The sequence below is a fragment of the Plecotus auritus genome (assembly GCF_963455305.1).
Source record: "Plecotus auritus genome assembly, chromosome: 3".
Classification (NCBI taxonomy): domain Eukaryota; kingdom Metazoa; phylum Chordata; class Mammalia; order Chiroptera; family Vespertilionidae; genus Plecotus; species Plecotus auritus.
Window position 1 is genome coordinate 98,830,813 of NC_137772.1, and position 25,882 is coordinate 98,856,694.

The 25,882-nt window shown below is 39.8% G+C and overlaps 1 protein-coding gene across 8 annotated transcripts in view; it reads right to left on the reverse strand.

The window, feature by feature from the left end:
• Positions 1-25,882, reverse strand: part of COG6 (component of oligomeric golgi complex 6) — a 234,161-nt gene that overhangs the window by 109,122 nt on the left and 99,157 nt on the right. For 3 of the 8 annotated variants that reach the window (XM_080658576.1, XM_080658570.1, XM_080658569.1), the window contains 2 exons: positions 20,546-20,625; positions 2,464-5,004 (listed from right to left, as the gene is read on the reverse strand). In XM_080658576.1, the coding sequence (XP_080514702.1) occupies positions 4,857-5,004; positions 20,546-20,625 (228 nt within the window). In that variant the 3' untranslated portion in view covers positions 2,464-4,856. Of the gene's footprint in view, positions 1-2,457; positions 5,005-20,375; positions 20,452-20,545; positions 20,626-25,882 lie in introns of those variants that run through there. The other 5 variants (XM_080658575.1, XM_080658573.1, XM_080658574.1 and 2 more) reach the window with 3 other exon arrangements.

Below are 25,882 nucleotides of genomic sequence, written 5' to 3' on the forward strand. Positions count from 1 at the left end.
GGGGAGGGCAGTTGGGGGCGAGATCAGGCTGGCAGGGGAGAAGAGTTGGGGGCGACCAGGCTGGCGGGGAGGGGAAGTTGGGTGCAACCAGGCCTGCAGGGGAGGGCAGTTGGGGGCCATCAGGCTGGCAGAGAGGGCAGTTAGGGGTGAGATCAGGCCTGCAGGGGAGGGCAATTGGGAGCGAGAACAGGCTGGCAAGGGAGCAGTTAGGCATCAATCAGGCCAGCAGGAGAGCAGTTAGGGGGTGATCAGGCTGGCAGGCAGGAGTGGTTAGGGGCAACCAGGCAGCCAGGCAGGCAGGCGAGCGGTTAGGAGCCAGCAGTCCCAGATTGTGAGACAGATGTCCGACTGTTGGTTTAGGCCCGACAGGGATCAGGCCTAAACTGGCAGTTAGACATCCCCCAAGGGATCCCAGATTGGAGAGGGTGCAGGCCAGGCTGAGGGACACTGCCCCCATGCATGGATTTCATGCACTGGGGCTTTAGTATTACATAAAAGATGAAAATTGATTGCCTACCACAAGACCAAAAGATTTACATCTGTTTCCTTCTGTTTTATAAAACTTATATTTAAATACTTTATCCATTTTAATTTTTGTATACAGTATAACATATGGGTCCAACTTGAATATTTTTTTTGAAATGTAATTTTACTGATTTCAGAGAGGAAGGGAGAGGAAGAGAGAGATCAGAGAGACAGAAACATCAAAGATGAGAGAACACTACTGATCAGCTGCCTCCTGCACGACCCCCACTGAGGACCAAACCCACAACCCAGGCATGTGCCCTGATCAGAAATTGAAGAGTGACCTCCTGGTTAATAATAGGTCAATACTCAATCACTGAGCCATGCTGGTCAGGTGCCAACTTGAATCTTTTGCTTGTGAATTTCCAGTTGTTTCAGTGCCATTTGCTAAAATGACTATTTCCACCTCCCCCCCACCCCATTAATGGTCTTGGCAGCCTTGTGAAAAATCAACTGACAATAGCTATATGGGTTTATTAACAAAACAATTCCATTTACAGTAGCACCACAAACAATAAAATAATTAGGAATAGATTTAAGCAAGGAAGTGGAATACTTATCCACTGAAACCTACAAAACACTGTTGAAAGAAATTAGAGGTGAATAAATAAGTGCAAAGACATTATATTGTTGTGGATTGAAAGACTTAATATTAGAAGATTTGATAAGGATTAGTATTATGAATTCTTTAATCATTTTTTAGAATTCACCAGTGGAGCCATCTGGTCCTGAGCTTCTTGTTGTTCAAAGTGTATAGATTACTGATTGAATCTCTTTGCTATAATTTAGAGTCTCTATTTCTCCTTAAGTCAGTCTAGTTTGTGTTTTTATAGGTATTTGTCCATTTCATCTAATCATCTAATTGTTGACATAATTATGCATAATTTTGTTATCCTATGTATTTTCGGAGTATTGTCTCCTCTTTCACACCAGATTTTAATAATTTGAGTCTTCTCTGATTTTTCTTGGTTAGTCTAGCAAAAGGATAGTTAATTTTTTAAATCTTTAAAAAAATACTTGCCTATTCTATATTTTTACATATATATTTAAACAACTTTCTACATGCAATACTTAATGGTAAGCACACCCAATAACTGAAGTAACATTATTCTCAAAATGACTGAGCAGGAAGCACTCCTAGAAACATCGTCTTACATGTGTCTTTAGACACTTGTCTGTATGCATGACATAATGGTCAGTCCAGGCTATACAGTCTCAAAAATAACCCTCTTCTCAATAGGCTGTGTTAAGAAAACATTTTTAAACATCTTTTTTATACAGATGTGTTCAAACATCTGTATTCAAGCACATCTCCACATGTGTTGCAGAATGGTTAGCACATCCACTTGCTAAAATATTTTTCCATTCTATATTTTCTCTAAGTCTGTTATAATTTTATTATTTCCTTCTTTCTTTCCACTTCTTTTAAACTTCTCTTTCTAGTTTTTTAGGGTGTAAGATTATGTTAACTTGTTTATTTTTCTTTAATGTAGGCTAAATATTTCCTTCTGAGCACTGTTTTTGCTGCATCCTACAAGAACTGGTATGCTGTTTCACACCAAGCTTTCATTCATCTCAAAGTTTTCTCTAATTCCTTTGTGATTTCCTCTTTGACCCACTGGCTATTTAAGAATGTCTTAATTTCCATACATTTATGCATTCTCAAATTTTCTCTTTGCTATTGATCTCTCATTTCATGACATTATAGTAGGAGAACATACTTGGTACAATTTTAATCTTTTAAATTTTATTGAGAATTAGATTGTGGCCTAATATGATCTATCTTGGAGAATGTAGCATGTGTACTTGAGAAGAATATGTACTCTGCTATTGTTGGGTAGAGTGTTCTACAGATATCTATTACTAGTAGTTCTAGATATTTTAGTGTCACTGAAGTCTTCTGTTCCCTTGCTATTCTTTGTTTTGTTTATTCTAGTTATTGTCTAATATCCATTCATTTCAGCCTCAAGGACTCCCTTTAACATTCATATAGGGAAGGTATAATAATTTTTATCTGGAAATGTCTTGATTTCACCTATAATTTCATAGGCAGTTTTACTGGATATAGAATTCTAACTTAACAGTTTTGTTTTTCAAACATTTTGAATGTATCATCCAATGCCTTCTGGCCTCCATTGTTTCTGATGGTAAATCAGGTGTTAATCTTATTGAGAATCATACATGATGGTTAACTCTCTTGTTGTTTTCAAGATTCCCTCTTATTCTTTGGCTTTTGATAGCTTATGATATGTATCTGTGTATCTCTTTGAGTTATTCTACTTGGAGTTTGGTGAACTTTTTGAATATATATATTAATGTTTTTTAATAAAATTTGGAAAGTTTTCTGCCAATATTTCTTCAAATATTCTTTTGGCCCCTTTCTTCCTCTTCCTTCTGTTGTGTGTTTTTTTCCATTACTTTTTCTTTCTGTTCCTCAGACTAGACAGTCTCAGTGATCTACCTTCAAGTTTACTGATTCTTTTTCCTGCCTTCACAAATCTGCTGTTGAGCTCCTATAGTGAATTTTTAAAATTTCGGTTATAATTTTCAACTTGAACCTTTAGTTGTTCCAGTAAAGGCCCGGAGAAAAAAATAGCAAAGTTCGAACACAGTTCTTTTTGCCAGGTAAATACCATTTCTCTCTGAAGGAAAGGCTGGCATGCATTATCTAAGGTTATACTTATGCCACATCAGAACAGTTCAAAATCCAAACTATGAAGTATATGGAAAATAAAAGTGTTACACTAATGGATTAAGACTTTTAATCTCTTATTTTGACTTAGCTCTCAAGATCATATTGATACCACATTCACATCAGCCTTCCATTGGTTATCTCAACTTGACCCTATACTGTATTTCCCTTTCTATTAGTATACTTTCTAAAAATACTTTAATAAAATGTATAAAAATACTGAAGATAGCCAATCTAGAAATAGTTTAGTGTTTTATTTCAGAAAACTAGGTAAAAGGTCAAAATATGCTTTTTTCTTAGAAAACAAAGGAATTCACTAATGATAAGGTAGCAATCTTTTTTCTCAGTAAAAATAAATTATATAAAATTGAAGCTCTTGATTTACATCATACTTTATTTTTTATCTCATATATCATACAAGTTATTGAAGGAAAAAGTCTAAAAATATATAAAAGAGATGATATATAATCTTCTTGCTCCAAGAGAATTACTTAACATAAAGAATTATAAATTTCAGAGAGGTGAATAGGCTATGTACTGCAAATACTAATTTGTTATATATATTTTAATATAAGTGTTAATTTTATCTTACTACTTTTCAAAATATCCTAACCTAGTCAACTTTTCCTTATGCTTTGGTTTTCTAATTTATAATTCAAGACTTCTTTTGGTTGATTTACCAGAAATTAAGGTATTTTGCTAATAAGAATTATTCTCAAAATCTTACCAACAAAGCAAGGTCACATGAAACACTGAAATTTATTTTTTTTAAATAAATTGAGTATTACTCATAGGTAGAGTTCTAAAGTGAGAACCCAAATCATTCTTGGTAAGGGGCCACCATGGAGACAGATATCAATTAATGTCAGTTAGCAATTGCTACTCTGGCATTTTTCTTCCACTGTTAGAGTAGATCATTATTTCTTTGGTTTGAACATCAGACAAAATTTGTACCTGGTTGAATTTAGAGTTCACATTGTATAACAAATATCTATCTTTAAATACCAGAGTTACATGCAGCACAGAATGGCTACACACCTAAACCCCATTCTAAGTGCTAAACTTCATGTTGAATTAAGCCCAAGACATACACAGAGTGGAATCCACACTGTTTAAATTATTTCTTTCCCTCCCCACTTTTGCTGAGTGTAGATTTCTGCTCCTCAGTTTAAGTGCACCTACTCACATAACTAATGAGAAAGCAAACAAATCTTTAGGTAAAGAGACATTTGTTAGGTCATATCCTCATACTAATTCTTAAATCTATTTTTTTTAGATATAGTTAATTTAAAACTGATCTTGTAAAAAAAAAAAAAAATCCCTCCAACTTAATCTACTTTTTCCCCATCCAATCATATTCCAGAATAGAGGGGAAACTGCAGAGCTGGAGAGGTGGCTAGCAGATAACAGAGCATCTCTACATAGAGAGTAGAAATGGAGCAACACTAATTCAGGTCAACATATGTTACTTGCTTCCACAATATTGTGACCAAAGAAAGTAATTATTGGGACTTAAAATCTTTTGACACAAAGAAAACTGTAACTATCAAATTTCAAAGTAAAGATTAACCGACTAAATACCAAGAAAACCTTCAGTGTTCTAGGAATGCAATATTTTGCTAACATTCAAATAATATAATCAGGAGAGAAGTGTCTGCACTTGCTGCGGCGATCGGTGTAGAATGCTCTCTGGATCTTTGTATTCATTGACTGGATTCATCACAGCAGTATACACTTCACCATAGGCTCTACAGACTAATTCAGTAGACTGTTTGATGATCTGCTCTCTATTGGTAAACAAAATATGAAAACATAATTTAAAAATACTAAGAATTGTAAGAAAGCTTCACATTTAAATCAATGAATTTCATTTTCATAATTATCATATTGATAAAAAAATCATTGTACTGCTACAAGTTACCTATCTTGGTTTTGGTATAAAAAATTGTTTTATATTTATTATTTCTTTGTTAAATTTTCCCGATTAGTATGCAGGTTTCAGGAAGGCAGGGACTGTATTTTGTTCTCTGCTATACATCTTTTGGGCTGGAACAGTGCCTGATATAGAAACAAAACTGTGACCCACCATCAATGTATTGATTTTGCCAACACAACTGATAACACATTAAAGAAAGAGGCTTATAATTATTCAAACTGATTAATACTTCAAATCTCAGAATAACTTACAATAAACTGCCTTTTCACTTATACTAACAGACCTTGTTTTATTGTGTTTTGCTTCAATGTGCTTCATAGATGTTGCACTTTTTTATAAGATGAAGGCAAAATCAACTCACTTTATTGTGATACTCTTTTCATTGCAGTCTGGAACTGAACTCACAATATCTCTGAGGTTTGCCTGTAGCTCCTACACCAACTACATCTAGATTTCTCATCTCTCTGTTTATATTACCAGGCTAAAATAATCTGACACTTGCCTATAACAAATCACAGCATTGTCACAAATATGCGTTTGTACATAAGCACATAAAAATAATAGAAATAGTTTTAAATAAACGAAAGCAAATATTTTGAAAAATATATCTGGCCAGGAAAAAATACTATTGGGCTCATTAAATATATATCAACTCTCTCCAGGTTTTCATGGCATTTATTTCTTATCATCCCCAGCTACTTCTATTTATGTAACATTTTATGAAAACTACTGACACCTTTTTCCTGATTTTTATAATAACTAAATTAAAATGTATCTTTCAAGCTTTACTCTGAAACCTACTTTTTTTTTGCTATGTTTTTTTTTATTTCCGTCAGTGGCAGAGCCATGTTCCATCACCTCAGTTTAGACTTTAATGAACTCTCACCTGGAGTACACAGAAAACTCCTATCTGATCTTTCCCCTTCTAGTATTTTCCACATTAAATTTATCATAAGCACTTCTGTCAATCTTTCTAAAGTGTATCTTTTATCATGGCTCTCCTTTCCCAAGGCCTTCCTTCAGAGAGCTTTAACAGCTTCTAGCGGTTTCAGAGAAGTCACAATTTCTTACCCTGTCATTCAAAATCCTTAAAATACTTTCTATATCACTACTGTAATTCTGCAGTTCAAAGAAATTCCGGAATGTCCTCTCTGCCCTGTTCTTGCTGACTTCAATTCCTTTGTTCATGTTCCTTCATTTGCCTGAAATGCCTACCTCTCCAACCACCTTTAAATGCCCTTAATTCGCAGTAATAATATATTCTCTACAAAGTCTTCTCTGATCCCCAGAGCTAGAAATCATTTCTCTGTTTTTGGAATGTCCATAACCAAAAGAATACATTTGTAAGACTCTTGGTGCATTGAAGCAAATTGATTATTTCCCGCAAATTGGTAAAGCTTCCAAAAGGAGAGTAGGAAAAAATGAAAATACGCTGAGTAAATTCTCTGAGCAGAGTGGAGTAATGCCACTAGTTATACTAACCTTTGTTGGAAGAAAAAATGGTGGAAACTGGTTTGGAAATTTGCTTAACTGGATGAGGCTTTAAAATATTTTTTGATCTATCAATTGATGATCATGCCTATAACTGATTGAGCTTAACAATGAGTGCATCAAGAAGATGCAAAATGTTTTTTCCGAAAATGAAATAGCTGAGAAACACTATAAACTGGTATTTTTTAAATGTGTGAAATATAAGATATATTTGATACCCATTTTGCATCAAGTCAAAGAAGATATTTTAGATATAGCATTTAGTTCTTTACTTAAAACAGTTAGAACAAACTTCAGGGGATAAATACTGATAAAACACTTATTACTTTCACTTCATACTCTAAAATCTATACTCAATCTAAATATAGTGTATATTTAAACATATACATAAAAACATCAAGTAACAAGGATATTCCTTCTCACCAGTCTATAATCAGAATAAGGTACAATAATGAATAAAAATACTATTATAAAAAATCTAGGTAACTGATAAATGTAGAATGAATTACTGAATATTTTGAAGTAATAAATTTTAAATTTTACCTTCAAGTCCAAATGATGACAAATTTTAAGTTTACTTATAACTCAGGGCACATATCTATTTATAAATTAAACTGGATCATATAGAGATTAAGAATGGCGGCAAAGTAAGTGGAAGCTACACTGACAATCTTCCAGGACCAAACTGGAAATACAATTAAAACACAGAAAAGCCACCCTGAAAAATCAACTGAAGACTAGCTGGAGAGAACCCTGATAACCAAGGACAGAAAGTGGAGACCGCATAGAGATTGGTAGGAAATGTGGAGATGCTAAAGGGGTGGCTGGGCTAGATAGCAGCTGAGGTTCCTGAGGGATCTATCAGCTGTGGAGGCTTCCCACTGAGAACTCTGGGGTCTAACCCCATCTTGGCTCCCCAGCCCAAAGCCCATTAACATCTGGCTGTGAAAAGCAGCAGGGTTGTTGTCTGCCAGGGAGAGATGGCTGGAAATGGAGGTACCCTCTTAAAAGGCCAACACACAAAATTCCATGTGCAACCACTCAGCTGGGGCTCGGGCAGAGGGAGGGCAGAGTGGACTGAAGCTGTGTGAGGAGAGTACAGGGTTTGGGTGTCTAGGGTTGGAGCTTGGAGGGTAGCCACCCTGGTTTCCTGTGTTGATTCATTCCTTTTTGTGGCTGCAGCAGACCTGTTTCTGACAGGGAACTTTGCTATGCAGATGGTTTTGGCCTGGGGGAAAGGCAATTGCCACACCCTGTTGGAAGACCTCTAACCCCACCCTGTGGTTTGATAGTCTAAGGCGAATCTATGCTGATAACAATCAGACTGTAGGCAGAGGAGGATCTCTGGAGGCTTTGAGTCTTTGCCTGATCTCCTTCTAAGCCCCACGCTAAAAAAAGCAGTCCATGGTGCACATCTTGGTCCTTTCCAGAGGCACTAGCCCCAGCACAGGGAGGCATAAGCTGTGGATTGCTGAAAACAGGGTACTTAGGGCCAGTAAAAATAGTGTCTGACACTGTCCTACACTAGAGATTGGAATCGTAGCAGATCTACTTAATACACAGACACAAACCCAAACAGGCAGCCAAAATGGGGAGACAAAAAAGCCCCAAATGAAAGTACAAGAAAATTCTCTAAAAGAAGAACTAAACAAAATGAAGTTAAGAAATTTACCAATATATAGTTCAGAATCATGATGGTAAAGATGCTCAACAGCGTGAGAAAAAATATAGCAACTATTAAAAAAGAACAGTTGGAAATAAAGAATAAAAAGCATAATAAGGAAAGAATGAAATAGCATAATAAAGAAAACATTGGAAGGAATACACAGCAGATTAGGGGAAGTCAAGGATCGGATCAGTGAATTAGAAGACAGGGTAGAAAAAAAATCACTTAATCAGAGAACCAAAAGGAAAAACAATTAAAAAAGGAGGACAGCTTAAGGGAGCTGTGGACCAACATGAAATTAACAATATTTGCATAATTGAAGAGCCAGAAGGAGAAGAGAAAGGGCAAGGGATAGAGAATGTATTTGAAGAAATAATGACAGAAAACTTCTCTAACCTGGTGAAGGAAAAAGTCACACAAGTCCAGGAGGCACGGAGTTCCAAGCAAGAAGAACCCAAATAGGCCCATGCCCAGACACATTATAATTAAAATGCCAAAAATTAAAGACAAAGAGAAAATCTTAAAGGCAGCAAAAGAAAAGCAACTTGTTACCTACAGAGGAGCTCCCATGAGGCTGTCAGCTGATTTCTCATCAGAAACTCTACAGGCCAGAGGGAATGGCATGAAATACTCAAGGTAATGAATAGCAATGATGTGAAACCAAGATTACTATATCCAGCAAGGCTATCATTCAAAATAGATGGTTAAATAAAGAGCTTCCCCGACAAAAAAAAAGGGTAAAGGAGTTTAACATCACCAAACCAACACTGCCAGAAATGCTAAAGGAACTGCTGTAATGAGAATAGAGAGAGAGAAACACAAGCATAAGGAATTAAAATGGCAATAAGTAAGTACCTATCAATAATAACCTTAAATGTAAACGTGTTAAATGCTCCAATCAAGACAAAGGGTGACTGAATGTATACAAAAACATGACCCAAATATGTTGTCTACAAGAATCTACTCAGAACAAAAGACTCACACAGGATGAAAATGAAGGGGTGGAAAAAATTTTCCTTGCAAATGTAAACAAAAAAAAAGCTAGGATAGCAATACTCAGATCTGACAAAATAGACTTCAAAATGAAGGCCATTACATAAAACAACAAAGGTCACTGCATATTTCTAAAGGGGTCGATCTAACAAGAGGATATAACCCTGGTAAACATACTAGTATATGCACCGAATATAGGAGCACCTAAATATATTAAAAAACTTTACAGAGGACCTTCTGGTAGAGATCGACAGCAATATAGTCATACTAGGGGACGGTAGCACCCCACTGACTTCACTGGATAGACCTTCCAGATAAAACTTAACAAGGAAACAGTGACGCTAAATGACACACTGGATCAGATGGATTTAATTAATATTTAAAAAACATTTCACACCATTGCTGCAGATTACACATTCTTCTCAAGTGCACTGGGTCATTCTCAAAGACAGACCACATGTTAGAACACAAAACAAGTCTCTACAAGTTCAAGAAGACTGAAATCATATCAAGCATCTTCTCATACCAGAATGGATTGAAATTAGAAATCAACTACAGTAAAAACACTCAAAACATTAAACTAGATTACAAATGTCTATAAAGTATAATGCAGCTAAAAAAAAACATTGTATATCTGCAAAAGAGAAATACACAGAATAAAACAATACTGCTAAGGCACATATAATTAAATAAAATTAAGCTAATACAACTAATTAATAATATAATTTTAAATATTGCTATTTGATGGTACAGGGCTTCTTCACTCTGCTCCTCAGTTTACAAAGCCACCAAGTACATTTTAAAATAATGTATTAAATCTATATTCATTTAACTTTTTTGATAACAAAATTCATATTACTACTATTAAACAATGTGACAATAAAAGTAAACATTCAGTAAAAAAAGACAAACATTTGATTTGAAATTTTAAAAATCTGAGTTCTCAGATAAAACCATATATGCTAAATACCCCTGCTAATTAAAAACTTTATTTTTAATTTTTATGAACATTAAAAAAGAAAAAATTCTATTAACAGGTATTCCTTGAAAGAAGGTATCTCATGCAGATACAAAAAAGGCTGGGGTAGAAATAGTTAAAGAGACTTTAAAACAAAGGGTGTAATAAGAGACAAATAAGGGCATTTTATGTTAAAGGGATCAATCCAACAAAAGGATATAACTCATGGAAACATCTATATAACTAACAGAAAAGAAAAGAAATATCCTGGGAGAAACCAAGATGGTGGCATAGGTAAACACCTAAACTGCTGCCTCGCACAACAATTTCAAAACTACAACTAAAAGACAAAACGGACATCATCCAATTTCCAAATTATTATCTTGTCTTGTCTCTTTCATTTGCGCACGGCCTCCTCCAGAGCCCGAACCCGAACCCTGAACCACGTGGGACATGGGGGAACATTCGGAAAGAACTCTAAAGACTCTACCACAAAACTATTAGAACGATAAATGAATTTGGTTCATGATTAGTGATGTTGTACAAAATTAATATTCAGAAAACAGTTGCACTTTTATACACCAATAACTATCAGAAAGAGAAATTAAGAAAACAATCCCGTCTACAATAGTAGAAAAAAATAACTAGAACTAAATTTAAGCAATGAGGTAAAAGACCAGCACCTGCAAAATTATAAGACATTGAAGAAAGAAATTGAAGAAGATACAAATAAATGAAAGGATATACTGTGCTCATGGATAGGAAGAATTAGCATTGTTAAAATGTCCATACCATTCAAAGTAACCTGCAGATTCAATCCAATCAAAATACCAAATACCATTTTTTCACAGAACTAGAGCAAATAATCCTAAAATTTATATGAAATCACAGAAGACCCCAAACAGTCAAAGCGATCTTGAAAAAGAGGAACAAAGTTGGAGGTATCATACTACCTGATATCAAGTTAGGCTACAGTAATCAAAGCAGCAAGGTACTGGCATAAAAACAGATACAAAGATCAATGGAACAGAATAGAGAAGTCAGAAATAAGACCATACTGATATAATCAATTAATCTTTGACAAAGAAAGCAGATAGTTTCTTCAAGAAACGGTGCTGGAAAAACTGCACAGACACATGCAAAAGTATAAACTGGATCACTTTCTTATACCATATACAAGATAAAACTCAAAATGAATTAAAAAATTAATTGTAAGACCTGAAACCATAAAACTCCTAGAAGAAAACACAGGCAGTAAACTCTTTGACAGAACTCTGAGTAATATTTTGAATATGTGTCTTTGGGCAAAAGAAACAAAAGAGAAAGAAAAAACAAACAAATAAAACAAAACAAAACAAATGGAACTACATTAAACTAAAGAGTTTATGTACAGTGAAGGAAATCATCAACAAAACCTAAAGACAATCTAGTCAATGGAAGAAGATATTCGCCAATGATACATCTGAAAAGGGGTTAATATCCAAAATATATAAGCAACTCATACAACACAGATAAGACAAATTGAAAATAGGGCAAAGGACCTTAATAGACATTTTTCCAAAGAGGGTATACAGGTGGCCAAAAGACATAAAAAGATGCTCAATCACTAATCATTAAAGAAATGCAAATTAAAACCACAATGAGATATCTCCTCATACCTGGGAGAATGGCCATCATCAATAAATCAACAAACAAATGTTGGCAAGAATGTGGGAGAAAATGGAACCCTCGTGCACTGTTGACAGGGCTGTAAATTGATGCAGGCATGATACAAAATAGTATGGAGGTTCACTGAAAATTTAAAAATAGAACTACCATATGACCTAGCAATTCCACTTCTGCGTATTTATCTGAAGAAACCCAAAACACTAATTCGAAAAGACATTTGCACCCCTATATTCTTTGCAGCATTATTTACAATAGCCAAGATACGGAAGCAACCTAAGTGTCCATCAATAGATGACTGAGTAAAGAGTAAGTGGCAAATAAATAAAATGGAATAAGAATGAAATATTGCCATGTGTGCAACAATATAGACAAAAGAAAACAAAAACAAATATCATGATTTCACTTATATGTGGAATCTAAAAAGCAAATGAACAAACAAAACAGAAACAAACTCATAAAGAGAACTGATGGTCAACTGATAGAAGGAGAGTTGCAGAAATGGGTGAAAAAGGTGAAAGGGATTAAGGACAAATTGCCAGCTATAAAAATAATCATGGAGAGGTAAAGTACAACAAATAGGTAATATAGTCAAAAGTACTCTATGTATGATGTCAGATGGGTACTAGATTTACAGGGAATATCATTTCATAAGGTATATAAGTGTGTAATCACTATGTTGTTCATTTGAAACTAATATAATATTGTATGCCAACTGTAATTGAACAGTAAATTTTAAAAAAGAGATATCACCAAGCATAAGGATATGTACTTTTAAAATGTTGATATATATTGCCAAATTGCAGTCTGAAAAGATTGTACTTCTTTATGCTGTCACCAACAGAGTATGCAAATACCTATTTCCCCAAACCCTGTCCATTAACATAAAATAAGAAACATTTTATTGTCGGTAATCTGAAAGGCTAGCTTAATTGGCTTTTTCTGGATAATTACTATCATCTCATATATTTAATTGCCATTTACTTTTCTTCTATGAATTGTCCAAATGTACAGTACCTGTTTTGCTACTGTGTTTGTAGTGGTTGGTGGAATCTCATTCTGCACTAAGGATAACTGTTATGTAACTTGCAAATATTTTTCCACATGATTGTTTGTATTTTAACTTAGTTTATATTGTCTTTTTCCATAAAAAGGTTTAAAATGTTATATAGCCAAATTTGTACATTTTTTTCCTTTATGGGCTACATGCCATTCTTTAAAACACATTAAAATATCCACTCAATCATTATACTATAAAAAGAATAATGGTATCTATATATATAAAATCCTAAGTGACCATCGCAACTGAATGGATGACCAAACAGGCTGTGTGGGGTGACCAGGCCAGCAGGAAGTTGGTGAGGGGGTGACCAAACGACTGAGCAGCAGACTGCGTGGGCGACCAAGACCACAGGGGGATTAGTGAGGGGCAACCAAATGACCAAGCAGCAGGCTGTGTGGGGAACCAGGCCAGCAGGAGGTTAGTGAGGGGTGACCAAACAACCAAACAGCAGGCTGCATGGGGCAACCAGGCCGGCGGGGGGGGGGGGGGGGGGGGAGAGCAGTGAGGGGTGACCAGGCCGGCGGGGGAGGCAGTTGGGGGTGACCAGGTCGGCATGGGGGGCAGTAAGGGGTGACCATGCCAGTGCAGGGGGCAGTTAGAGGCAACCAGGCCAGCGGGAGGAGGCAGTTGGGGGTAACCAGGCCAGCAGGGGCGGCAGTTAGGGGTGATAAGGCAGGCAGGCAGGTGAGCAGTTAGGAGCCAATGGTTCCAGACTGTGAGAGGGTGCAGACTGGGCTGAGTGGACACCCCCCGTCGTGCACAAATTTCGTGCACTGGGCCTCTAGTCTTTTACATTTAGTGATGCTTCAAACCACTCACCATTCATATACTACATATTAAAATATGGCTAAATTTATAATTATTACATGTATTTTGCTTAAAAATTAAATAATTTAAGAAAGACACAAACAATTTGAACCATAGCAAAGCAGAGTTACTTTTATAATCTCTCAGGTCCTCAGAATTCTGGCTATGTACAAAGTATGAAATATTTTAGAATAATATACACAAATTACAAATATTAAAAGCATTTACTCTAACTACACCTAATATGGGACTTCCCTATGTCTGAGAGAAAAATGGAACATCGCATTTTCAGCCAATTCTAGTCAATATTAAATTCTTCCGCATACTGAGCCAAAATCTGCCTCCTTACTTTATTTATTGCTATAGGCCTACTCTCTAGAACAGCTGTGGGCAAACTACGGCCCGCGGGCCGGATCTGGCTGTTCTATCCGGTTCTCTTGCTCTCCCCTCTGCTCCTTTACTTTGAATTTATATTAGTTCACACAAACACTCCATCCATGCTTTTGTTCCGGCCCTCCGGTCCAGTTTAAGAACCCATTGTGGCCCCCGAGTCAAAAAGTTTGCCCACCCCTGCTCTAGAACAACAGAAAACAGGAGCACCACCTCTGGGCCACTACATCCTTTTAGATATTTGAAGTATTTTCATCAAGTTCAACAGTTCTTTCCTTAGTGTACTTTTTAATAAAACTACTTATTAATATGTCTAACTGACCCATTCTATATAATAAAAGGCTAATATGCAAATAGACCAAACAGTGGAACAACTGGTCAGTATGACGCCCAGTGACCACCAGGAGGCAGACGCTCAACGCAGGAGCTGCCCCCTGGTGGTTAGTGGGCTCCCACAGGGGGAGTGCCACTCAGCCAGAAGCCCTGAGCCGGGTCATGGCTGGCAAGAACAGCAGAGGTGGCAGGAGCCTCTCCTGCCTCCCTGGCAGTCAGACATCTCCCAAGGGCTCCCAGAGTGCAAGAGGGCGCAGGCTGGGCTGAGGGACACCACCCCCCGCCCCAAGTGCATGAATTTCGTGCACTGGGCCTCTAGTTATATTATAATCTTCATGAAGACAGTGCAACTGTCTTTTCAGTCTTAATCCTGAGTGCCTGTTACACAGAAAGCACTCAGCTGGTTGAAAGGAAAGAAAAAAAAGAGAAAAAGGACAGCTGTGGCCTAATTTCCTACTTATGGACAATTATGATTTCTTAACATTTTTCTTTTCTTTTTTTTTAAATCCTAATTTCTTTTTATATGTATACTAGAGGCCCAGTAGTTGGACATCTCTCTCACAGTCCAGGACCCCTCCCTCACTCCTTACCGCCTGCCTGCTCGCTGCTGCGGAGGAGGGAGGCTCCCACCACCACCGCTGCACTCACCAGACATGAGCCTGGCTTCTGGTTGAGTGGAGCTCACCCTATAGGAGCGCACTGACCATCAGGGGGCAGCTGTGTTGAGCGGCTGCCCCTTGGTGGTCAGTGCGTGTCATAGCGACTGGTCGTTCCGCCAGTCATTCCACCATTGGGTCAATTTGCATATTAGTCTTTTATTATATAGGATATTCTCCAATCCTTCCATTTCCAAGGAAAGGGGCAAAGGAGGGTTGCTGAAAGTGATAAGGGAGGCAGCAGGGCGAACTTGTTTTTTGTTTGTTTTTTTTGCGGGGGGGGAAGAGTTTCCTTCTGATAAGGGACTCCAAAAGACAGTAGCCTACTTCTGCTACCCTCTGTCTTTAGAGACACAATTTCTGATTGGCATCTGGCAGGACAGAGCAGTTGCAGGTACAGGACTGGGAGCACCTTTCTGCATGCAGCTCTCTGGACCATCAGGGCAGACGCTCAACACAGTAGCTGTGTTGGTTCTAATCATGTCTCACTGAGCCAGGGATGCTGGGTGGTCTGGGGCAGGAGGGCAGAAAGGAGGTAGGGCAGGGCTGGGAAGGAAGAAGTATGGGGTATAAGACAAGGAGGTGCAGGAGGGAGAGGGTGAAATCTGTGTGTGTGTGGGGGGGGGGGTGAGGGCTGATGCAGAATGAGTGTTGGGGTCAGCACAGGAAGGTTTGGAAGTACTGGGGGAGTAAGAGGAACCAGCAGATGTCCAAACATTGGAAAGGGTCTATGCAATCAGGTGTGGATCCATGAGGGTGAGTATAGACTAAGTCCTCTCCCCAGACCCTGACATCACAAGTGACTAGTGGGAGGGGTCCATAGCAACACACTGATCCCCTACACTTTGTGTCTGAGGCTCCAGAACATGTGGCCAACATACAGCCCCCCTGTCACCCCTGCCAAAGTGCTGCCATTTGGAACGCATTTGCAGACACATGGATTGTTTTTAAGTTAATGCTTTTTAATTCACTGTTTCCCACTTTTTTATTGAAAAGGCAGATTCTACAGATGTGTGTTCCTTTATGGGGGTGGCAGGGGTGTTCTCCACGGGCAGAGATCTGATGAGAGACAGAGACAAAAGCCCCAGCAAGACATAGGGAATGAGTAAACAGGATCAGAGAGCAAGGAACAGGGAGAGAGACACATAGGGCAAGACAGACAGGCACAGAGAACCCAGGAAGGCTAAGGGAGGGACTCAGTATTTGGGTCCTTAGGTTTCTATTATCTTGGCCTCCTGAGAATTCCCATCTCTGCGAAGATTTGAGGTGACTCTCCTTGTATCCTGCCACGGGGAGTGCCTGCCTGGAGCTGAGGCTGCAGGATGAGGAAGGGACAGAGTCTGGTGCTTGGATTTTGGTGATCAGTTTGTCTCTGCCCGGATGTGCCACAGGACCCCAAAAGAGTGACTTTTCTAAGCTTTCATTTGTGCGTCCATACTGTGCATGCCTTCTCTGAGATGCCAAGTCCAAGGGGAAGGAGAAAGGTACAAATTCCTCACGAGTGAATACGACTTTATACTTTGAACTGCTAGCCTGAATCTGTGATCTAATTTTGTGGCAGGGTGGGTTGGAGTGGTGGCGGGGTAGGGTTTTATATTTCTGTACAGGCCCAGTACATGGGTGGGGTCCGGCCAGCCCATTCCGATGGGGGCCAATCGGGGACAGGGCCAGCGGGGGGAGGGAACAATCTAGGCCAGATCAGGCCAGTTGGCTGCCGCAGTGCACGACATAGCCACAGGTCATTCCAGTCATTCTAGTCATTCTACCGATCGGTCGCTGGGCTTTTATGTACTAGGTGTGTCGGTTAATAATGTGGATTTTGTAATCTAAGAAAACACAGTAATTTTAAGAGAAACATCAAAAATGCTTTATTCAAAGTAATGTCCATCGCTAGCTACACATTTTCCCCAACTTTCAGGTAATTTGTGGATACCATCCCAATAGAACTTTTCTTGTTTTGAGGCAAACCATTCAGAGACCCAATTTTCCACTTCTTCATGTTTTAAAGTGTTGATCAGATAATGCGTGTGCCATCGATAGGGACAAGTGGTAATCTGAAGGAGCAAGGTCTGGTGAATACAACGGGTGGGTTAATACTTCCCAGGCAAGATCTTTAATGTGTCTTTAACAGGTTTTGAAGTGTGTGATGGTGCATCATCAGGAAGCAAAATTACTTTGCCATGTCTCCTGGCACATTCTGGTCGTTTCACGATCAAAGCGTGGTTCAAATTGATTATTTGTTGTTGGTAGCGAACAACATTAACAGTTTTACCTGATTTTAGAAGCTTATAATACTCCATACCTTCCTGATCCCACCAAACGCAGAGCATTTTCTTCTTTCAGAAGCTATTTGGCCATGCAGTTGATGTTGACGATTGGCCTGAATCAACCCATGATTTTGTGCGTTTGAGATTCTCAAAAATAAATCCACTTTTCATCACCAGTCACAATTCCATGCAAAAAAGACTTTCTTTCGTGCTGTTGAAGCAACATTTTACTGATGACTTTTCACTTTTCCATTTGTCTTTTGTTCAGTTGATGTGGTACCCATTTTCCTTCCTTTAAAATCTTTCCCATTGCTGTAAACGATTGGAAATTGTTTACTGAGCAACGTTTAATATTTCTGCAAGTTGTTTTTGAGTTTGACACACATCTTCATCCAAAAATTCTTGTAATTATTGGTCTTCAAACTTTTTCGGTTGACCTGGACATTCGTTGTCTTTCACATCAAAATCATCACTTTAAAGCAGTTAAACCAGCATTCACAAGTATCATGAGATAGAACATATTCACCATTAGTTTCCCGCAGCACTTTTCTTCAAAATAAAGTAATGAATTAAAACTTCCCGCAAATGCTCTTTTTTTGGCACGAAATTCGACATTTTTAAGTGTAAAAATATCTATGATGTTAACACCTTCATCAAATTATAGACATATGAAGTTTTGAAGCTTGTTGTTAATACAACAAAATAGCATACATATCAAATCACATATATATCAACATATGTGTAACTCCATCTATTGAAAAAATCCACATTATTTAATGGTACACCTAGTATATAGATATTTTATTGATTTCAGAAAGGAAGAGAGAAGGAGAGATAGAAACATCAATAATGGGAGAATCATTGATTGGCTGCCTCCTGCATTTACCCTACTGGATACCAAGCCCAGGGTGAGATAAGGCCAGCAGGGGAGGGCAGTTAGGGGTGATTAGGCAGGCAGAGGCAGTTGGGGGCAAGATCAGGCCAGCAGGGAGAGCAGTTGGGGGCGAGATCAGGCTGGTAGGGGAGGGCAGTTAGGGGCGATCAGGCAGGCATACAGAGGCAGTTACAGGAGATCAGGCAGGCAGGCAGGCAAAGAGGCTAGGGGTGATCAGGCAGGCAGGCAGAGGGGTTAGGGGCAATCAGGCAGGTAGGTAGAGGTAGTTAGGGGCGATGTGCCCTTGACTGGAATTGAACCTGGGGCCCTTCAGGCCGAAGGCCGACGCTCTATCCACTGAGTCAAACCACTTAGGGCTTAATATATTTGTTAAAATCAAGAAACTCAAGCAATATGATCTCTCAATTTCTTCTAACTATCTGAATATATAAAAACCCAGGGTCAGTAACAACCGACCGAAGGCTCGCCTGAACACCAGAAGTCAGTCCTGCAGTCAGTGCTGGATTGCTGTGACGACCCAGCACTGACTGCTGCCGGTGCAGGTGCAGCAACCCAGCATTGACTGCCGAGGGGGCTGAAGATCAGACCTGGAGAGAGACCCATGGAGAGAGCCAGGGTCTAATCCGCAGCCTCTGTGGCAGCTGTTGATCAGCCATTGCCTCTCTCTTTCTCTCCGGGCTTCGCCAGCAGCCACGCCTCTGTTTCTCTCCGGGCCTCTGTGGGGGCTGCTAATCAGACCCACCTCTCTGATCAAGCCCAGAGATAGGCCCGGAGACACTGGCTGGCATAGAAACTGACCAATGAGAACTAAATCTGGGTCAACTGTGAGGAGCAAATGGCTGCCTAGGAGGCGGAGCTTTTGACACTGACTGGCATAGAAAACAAAGAATCAGAACCAAATTGGCCAGCAGGGGAGGGCAGTTGAGGGTGAGATCAGGCCTGCAGGGGGGTGATCAGGCAGGCAGGCACAGGCAGTTAGGGGCGATCAGGCAGGCAGGCAGGTGAGTGGTTAGGAGCCAGCAGTCCCAGATTGTGAGAGGATGTCCCACTTGGCTGAGGGAACACCCGCTCTGTGCACAAATTTCATGCACCAGGCCAGTAGTGTATATACATAAAAAGCCAGCAACCGGAACGCCGTAAGGACTGACTGGAACGACCAATCTCTATGACACCCACTGCGGCCAGTGAACTGGCCCAATCAGGGGTGGGGCTGGCTGGGGGGAGGGGCTTTGGGAGGTTGGCTGGTTGGTCCCACCCCTGATTAGACTCTCCCACCCCATCGAGGGCAGGGTGGCTGGCCAACCATCCCCTGGGGCCCTTCCCCCTGACTGGCCTGCCCCATCCCAATCAGCCCGCAGCCCCTCCCCCAGGCCAGCCCTGCCCCCAATTGGCCCCCACCACCCCAATTGGCCTGCAGCCCCTCCTCCCCAGCTGTCCCCGACCCTGATCGGCCCCCCTACCCCAATAGGGGGTGGGGCCAACCAGCCAACCTTTTGCAGCCCCTCCCCCAGCCAGCCCCACCCCTGATGGCCCCTACCACCTTGATCGGCCTACAGCCCCTCCCCCAGCCAGCTCCACCCCTGATCACCCCCCCCCTCACACACTAATCGAGGATGTGGCTAACCGGCCAACCTCCAGCCTTCTCCTCCTGACAGGCCCAGCCCCGATCCGCCGACTGGGGCCAGGCTGGCCAGACCCCACCCATGCACAAATTCATGGACTAGGCCTCTAGTAATAGCATAACGTTTTAATGTTTACAGTTCTTTGTCCTGAACACATTCCTGATAAATATATAATACTGAACAATTTTATAATATATCTACAGAAATTGTGTAGGTCCAAAACAGTCTATAAAGTAGCTTATCTGCATGACACAATGAATATTCCATGACATATTCCATGTCACTCTGACATGTTTGTTAACATGGGAATTTGGTATTATGGTTACATAGCTCCAATTATATTCATGTTAATTTAAAAAATAATTCACTAAATAGAGATTTTGGAGTTATATGCATTGAAGGAGTAAGTACAAACAAGGTAAGGTCTGCTCTCTTAGAGGTGTTGAGGCAGAAAAAATGGTTGAGAACTATAGATCTTCAATAGCAAGTTTCCTATTAATGAAAATAATTTTGTTTCAAAGAAAGGTGCTAAATATTTAAAATTATGTGAATCTTTACCAACTAATTGGGATCAAGATATACTTACTTTACTGTGGCACTTAGAAGGAAGTTCAACTGTGGCATTAACAGGTTGTCTGGGGCTGATAGGTAACGATCAAACTGAACCTAAATGAAACAGAGAAATGTAAAATAAAGTTTGTATATTTCCTAACAGACAACTCAAAATATATTACCGTAGCTTTTAAGGGTTAAATATTCAGCAAAATCCCACATTCCAAATAACAAGTTCTTTGTGATCAAAATGAGTTACTTCCTTAAACATTCTAACTAAACTCCCTAAAAATGTCAGCTTTTTAATATAGTCAATAACCAGCAACGCCTACTTTTTAAAAAATATATTTTATTGATTTTTTACACAGAGAGGAAGGGAGAGGGATAGAGAGTTAGAAACATCAATGAGAGAGAAACATTAATCAGCTGCCTCCTGCATAACTCCTACTAGGGATGTGCCCACAACCAAGGTACATGCCCTTGACCGAATCGAACCTGGGACCTTTCAGTCCACAGGCCGATGCTCTATCCACTGAGCGAAACCAGTTAGGGCAGCAATGCCTACTTCTAAAATTCTGAATCTTAGCCATTAATTTTCATCTCCCTCACCAAGCTTTTGAGTAATAATATTAGCAAGAAGTAAAGTCATCAGATTTCAAATCTACCTTACTTTCTTAAATCCATTGTATTTGTTATTTATTCACTCAACTAATATTTACCAAACATCTACCATTAGAAACACACTATATTAGGTAATGTAAATATAATGGTGAGTGAAAGAGGACAGTCCCTAGCCTCACAGAGCTAATAGCCTAGTAAACAAATAATAATGTAAGTAAATGTATATTTACAAATTGTGTTAAATGCTAGTAGGTAAGAAACCAAAGTACTATAAAAGCATAAACAGGAAGGACAGACCTATTCTGTATGTTTGACATTTTCAGTAAGATCTTAAGAATAGACATTAAGTGTGTGTGTGGTGAGGGATTCAGGGAGTAGGGATGGCATGCATGAAGGCTTAAGGACAGAAAGAGAATGGCTAATAGTTAATGTTCAACTTGTATGCTTTTTCAAAGGATTTTAATTCTGACTGTAAAAGCACTAGGAAACCACTGAAGCAAGGGAATAATCTGGCTATAGCAAGAAGAATGGATGGGAAGGTTGTAATGGTAGTTGCAAGTACAAGAAATAGAGAGCTACATCCTTCTGGACAACCTTCCAGATGAAGCTGTGGCTGCGAGGGCTGAGGCAAGAATGACCTTCCTGAATAACCAGTAGTCAGGGGGCGGAGCCAGTGAGCCCGTGCTGCCAGGCCAGCCATAGCGGTCCCAGCACCCCCTTCTGCAGAGGCGGCGGGAGAGGCAATGGCATAGGCCTGGTCCCGGCACCACGCTTTCTGCAGAGGCGGCAGGAGAGGGGACTGCATGGTCCCAGCGCCTCACAGAGGTGGGATGGGGCATGACCATGGCGCCTCAACCTCCCACAGCCCCTCCCCCACCTGGCCCGGCCCCCGATCGCCCCCCCCCCCCCAACCAGTGGGTGGGAGGTAGGGCCAGTGCTAAGGAGCAGCAAGCCAGCTTCTGGTTGAGTGGTGCTCCCTCCCACCCCTGCTCAGCCAGAAGCCAGGCTCACAGGTGGCGAGCGCAGGCAGGGGGTAAGAAGCAAGGGGTCCTGGACTGCGAGAGCCCAGGACTGTGAGAGGGATGTCTGTGTGCCGATTTAGCCATGGGGAGATTGGGCCTAAGCCAGCAGGTGGACATCCCCCGAGGAGTCCCACACTGCGAGAGGGTGCAGACCAGGCTCAGGGAGCCCCCAAGAACCCAGTGCATGAATTTTGTGCACCAGGCCTCTAGTAGGGCAATAAAGGTGAAAAGGAGAGGAAAACATTTGAGAGAATTAAAAAGTAAAATTATCAAGATTTGGTTAGTTATAGGATGAAAGGATTGACTCTCAAATTTTGGATCTGTATAATTTAATTCACAGTATTATCACAAATCATAACTATATAATTTAGACATTTATTTAGTTGTGTAACAGCTGCATCCTTTACTAGATCATGTCTCTTTTCATCCCAATTCTTAGTATGTTGCCTAGAAAATAGCAGATACTTGGTCAATAACTGTTGATATAATAAATGGATAGATGCTCTTGCCATTGTGAGTTAAGAATACTTGGAAGAACCTGGGATTGAGGGTGGGGCTAGGGAAGGGTTATAAGAGTTCAGTTTTAGAGATGCTGAGTTGAAGCATCCAAGTGGAGGCAACAGTTATATATAAAACTAGAGGCCTGGTGCACCAAATTCGTGCATGGGGGGGTCCCCTCAGCCCAGCCTGCATCCTCTCCAATCCGGGACCCCTCTAGACCGGCAGTCGGACATCCCTCTCACAATCCTGTACCCCTGTCTCCTAATTGTTCACCTACCTGCCTGCCTGGTTGCCCCTAACTGCCCCCTGCTGCTGGCCAGGTCTCCCCTAACTGCCCCCTGCTGCTGGCCTGGTCACCTCCAACTGCCCCTCTTGCTGGCCTGGTTGCCCCCAACTGCACCCCCCTGGCCGGCTTGGTCATCCCTCAACTGCCCACCCTGCTGGCCTGGTTGCCCCTCACAGACCCCCTGCCGGCCTGGTCGCCCCACGCAGCCTGCTTTAGTCATTTGGTCGGCTGGGCAACTGCCATCTGAGGCTTGCCTGTGCCTTGGGCCAGCCCTGGGTGGATGGGGTCTGAGGGGACTGGGGGACTCCGGAGGCAGGCGCGCAGAGCGGCTGGACCCACCCAGGGACGGGTCCAGCCGTGCTGTGCGCCTGGTGCCCCCGGCAGGGCTGAGGGGGCTGGGCATCACCATCTTGTGGCTGTGGGCACCGCCAGCTTTGAAGGCGTAGCAGTCAATTAACATATTCCCTCCTTATTGTCTGTGGGCACAGCCATCTTTGTGAGGGTGTGATGGTCAATTAGTATATTCCCTCTTTATTAGATAGGATGATAGATCACAAACCAAATTCAATCAAGACTTTGTTTCTTTAATGACACATAACATATCCAAGATAATTATTTTCACCCTGGCCACGTGTTTCAGTTGGTTGTAACATCATCCTGTACTCCAAGAAAATGTGGGTTCAATTCCTGGTCAAGGCATATTCCTAGGCTATGAATTTGATCCCTGCTCAGGGTGCATATGGGAGACAACCAATCAATGTTTCTTTCTCCTCTCTCTCTCATCTTCTCTATCTCTATCTCTGCTCTTGTGTGTGTCTCTCTCCCTTCCTCTCTTGCTAAAAAATCAATAAAAACATCCTCAGGTGAGGATTTTAAAAAAGAATTATTTTCAAAGTTTAAAAGAAGGCAAATAAGAATTTTAAAGGAGTTTAACTAGTTTAAATATATTTTGTGGGTTTATATTATAGACTGGATATGTGTTGGGTTGAAGAAGAAACAGAGGGAGGAAACACATTTCTTGAGTACTAACTATGGTTACTGACCTTCGTGTAGACATTTCCTCATTTTGGGGAGGTAAATATCTTAAAGTGGAATTACTGGGTAGTATGGCAACATTATAGTTAACTTTCTAAGAAACTTATCTTTTAAAATATGCTAAAACATATTCATTTTCATTTATTTTTATTTGAATGTTGTGTAATAAAAAGTTTTGCATTTCTAAGTTTTTACTTTATGTTCCACATATAGAGGTTATCACTGTTACTTTTTTTAAAAAAATATATTTTATTGATTTTTTACAGAGAGGAAGGGAGAAGGATAGAGTTAGAAACATTGATGAGAGAGAAACACCAACAGCTGCCTCCTGAACACCTCCTACTAGGGATGTGCCCGCAACCAAGGTACATGCCCTTGACCAGAATCGAACCTGGGACCTTTCAGTCCGCAGGCCGACGCTCTACCACTGAGCCAAACTGGTTAGGGCCATAACTGTTACTTCTATATTTTTTTTTATCATGGCATAATGTTCCTATTCATCCAATTTATTGTTTTTAAAATCTACCTTGTCTAATATTATCAGCTATGAATCCTTAGCATTTGTTAGGTATACTGAGCCTATCCCTTTATTTTCAGTTAAATTATCTCTGTAAGGTGCTAGAAAGAAAAGCCCTGGGGGGAAAAACAACAACAACAAAAAAACGGCATCTAAGAGAACTATTTATTGAAGTCAAACTATTGTGGTAGTGAGTATATGTGAATATTTACACACTTAAGATAGGCAATATAGTACAGTAGTTAAGAGTATAAGTATTGGGTTGAATGGGGTTGTTAGGAGGAATAAAGAGTTCACATCTGAAAAACGCTTAGCAGGCTCAATAAACTTAATGGCTGTTATTATTCATATTTGGTATTATTATTATTATTAGTGTTATTATCATAAATCTTCCAAAGGGGAACATCTTGTGAGGGCTAAATGAGTATTGTCCAATTGAGGAATTGGATACAAAGAATATATATGCATGCAAAGAATATACTTAAGACATGGACATGCTATAAAAAGTGGTGCTCATAAAGAAAGGGATATGCAAACAAGGTCTTCACTTGAAAAGCAATAATGTGGAGAATCGGTTGAGTCTGACACTGAAGGGTAATATAGTACTTTAAGACTGGAATGAAATTTCAGGTATCATCTAAGAAAGAAGTCAAAAACCATAAGACAAGTATCACTGACAATAAGTAGAAAGTCTAGAGTGTTGCAGTCTAATTTTTTTGTGTCTGTTATTTCTGTTTCTCCATTAGGTTAAGAGTAAAATTCTGAAAACGAAAAAAAAAAAATACACATAAATAAAGAGTCTACTAGGGTATGGCAGAATATTACTACAAATGTATGTCTTCATCAGACTTCCTTAGTAGAAGGAATACATGTACAATCATTATTATTGGAGCCAGTGTGAATATAGCATATCAAGAGATAAAAAATATCACCAAAGACAAAATACTTACACAGAAAAAAATTAAGAATAATGTTCGAAAAGCAGCATAAGAAATAGTTAATTAACTATAAGGGAGCTCTGATAAGACTGTCATGTGATTTCTCAATAGAAATTTTTTCAGATCAGAAAGAATTGTCACAAAATATTCAAATTGATTAATGCAAGGACCTACAACCAAGACTACTCTACTAAGCAATGATATCTTTCAAAATTGAAGAAGAAATAAAGGGCTTCTGAGACCAAAAAAAAGCTAAAGGAGTTTATCAGCAACAAACCAATATTATAAGAAGTGATAAAGAAACTTCTTTAAGAAGAAGAAAACAAGAACATAAATATAAATAATAAAATGGCGATAAATACGTACCTATCAATAATTACATTAAATGTAAATGTATTACCCCCAGTTGGGTGGCTTAGTTGGTTGGAGTGTCGTCCAGTACACCAAAAGA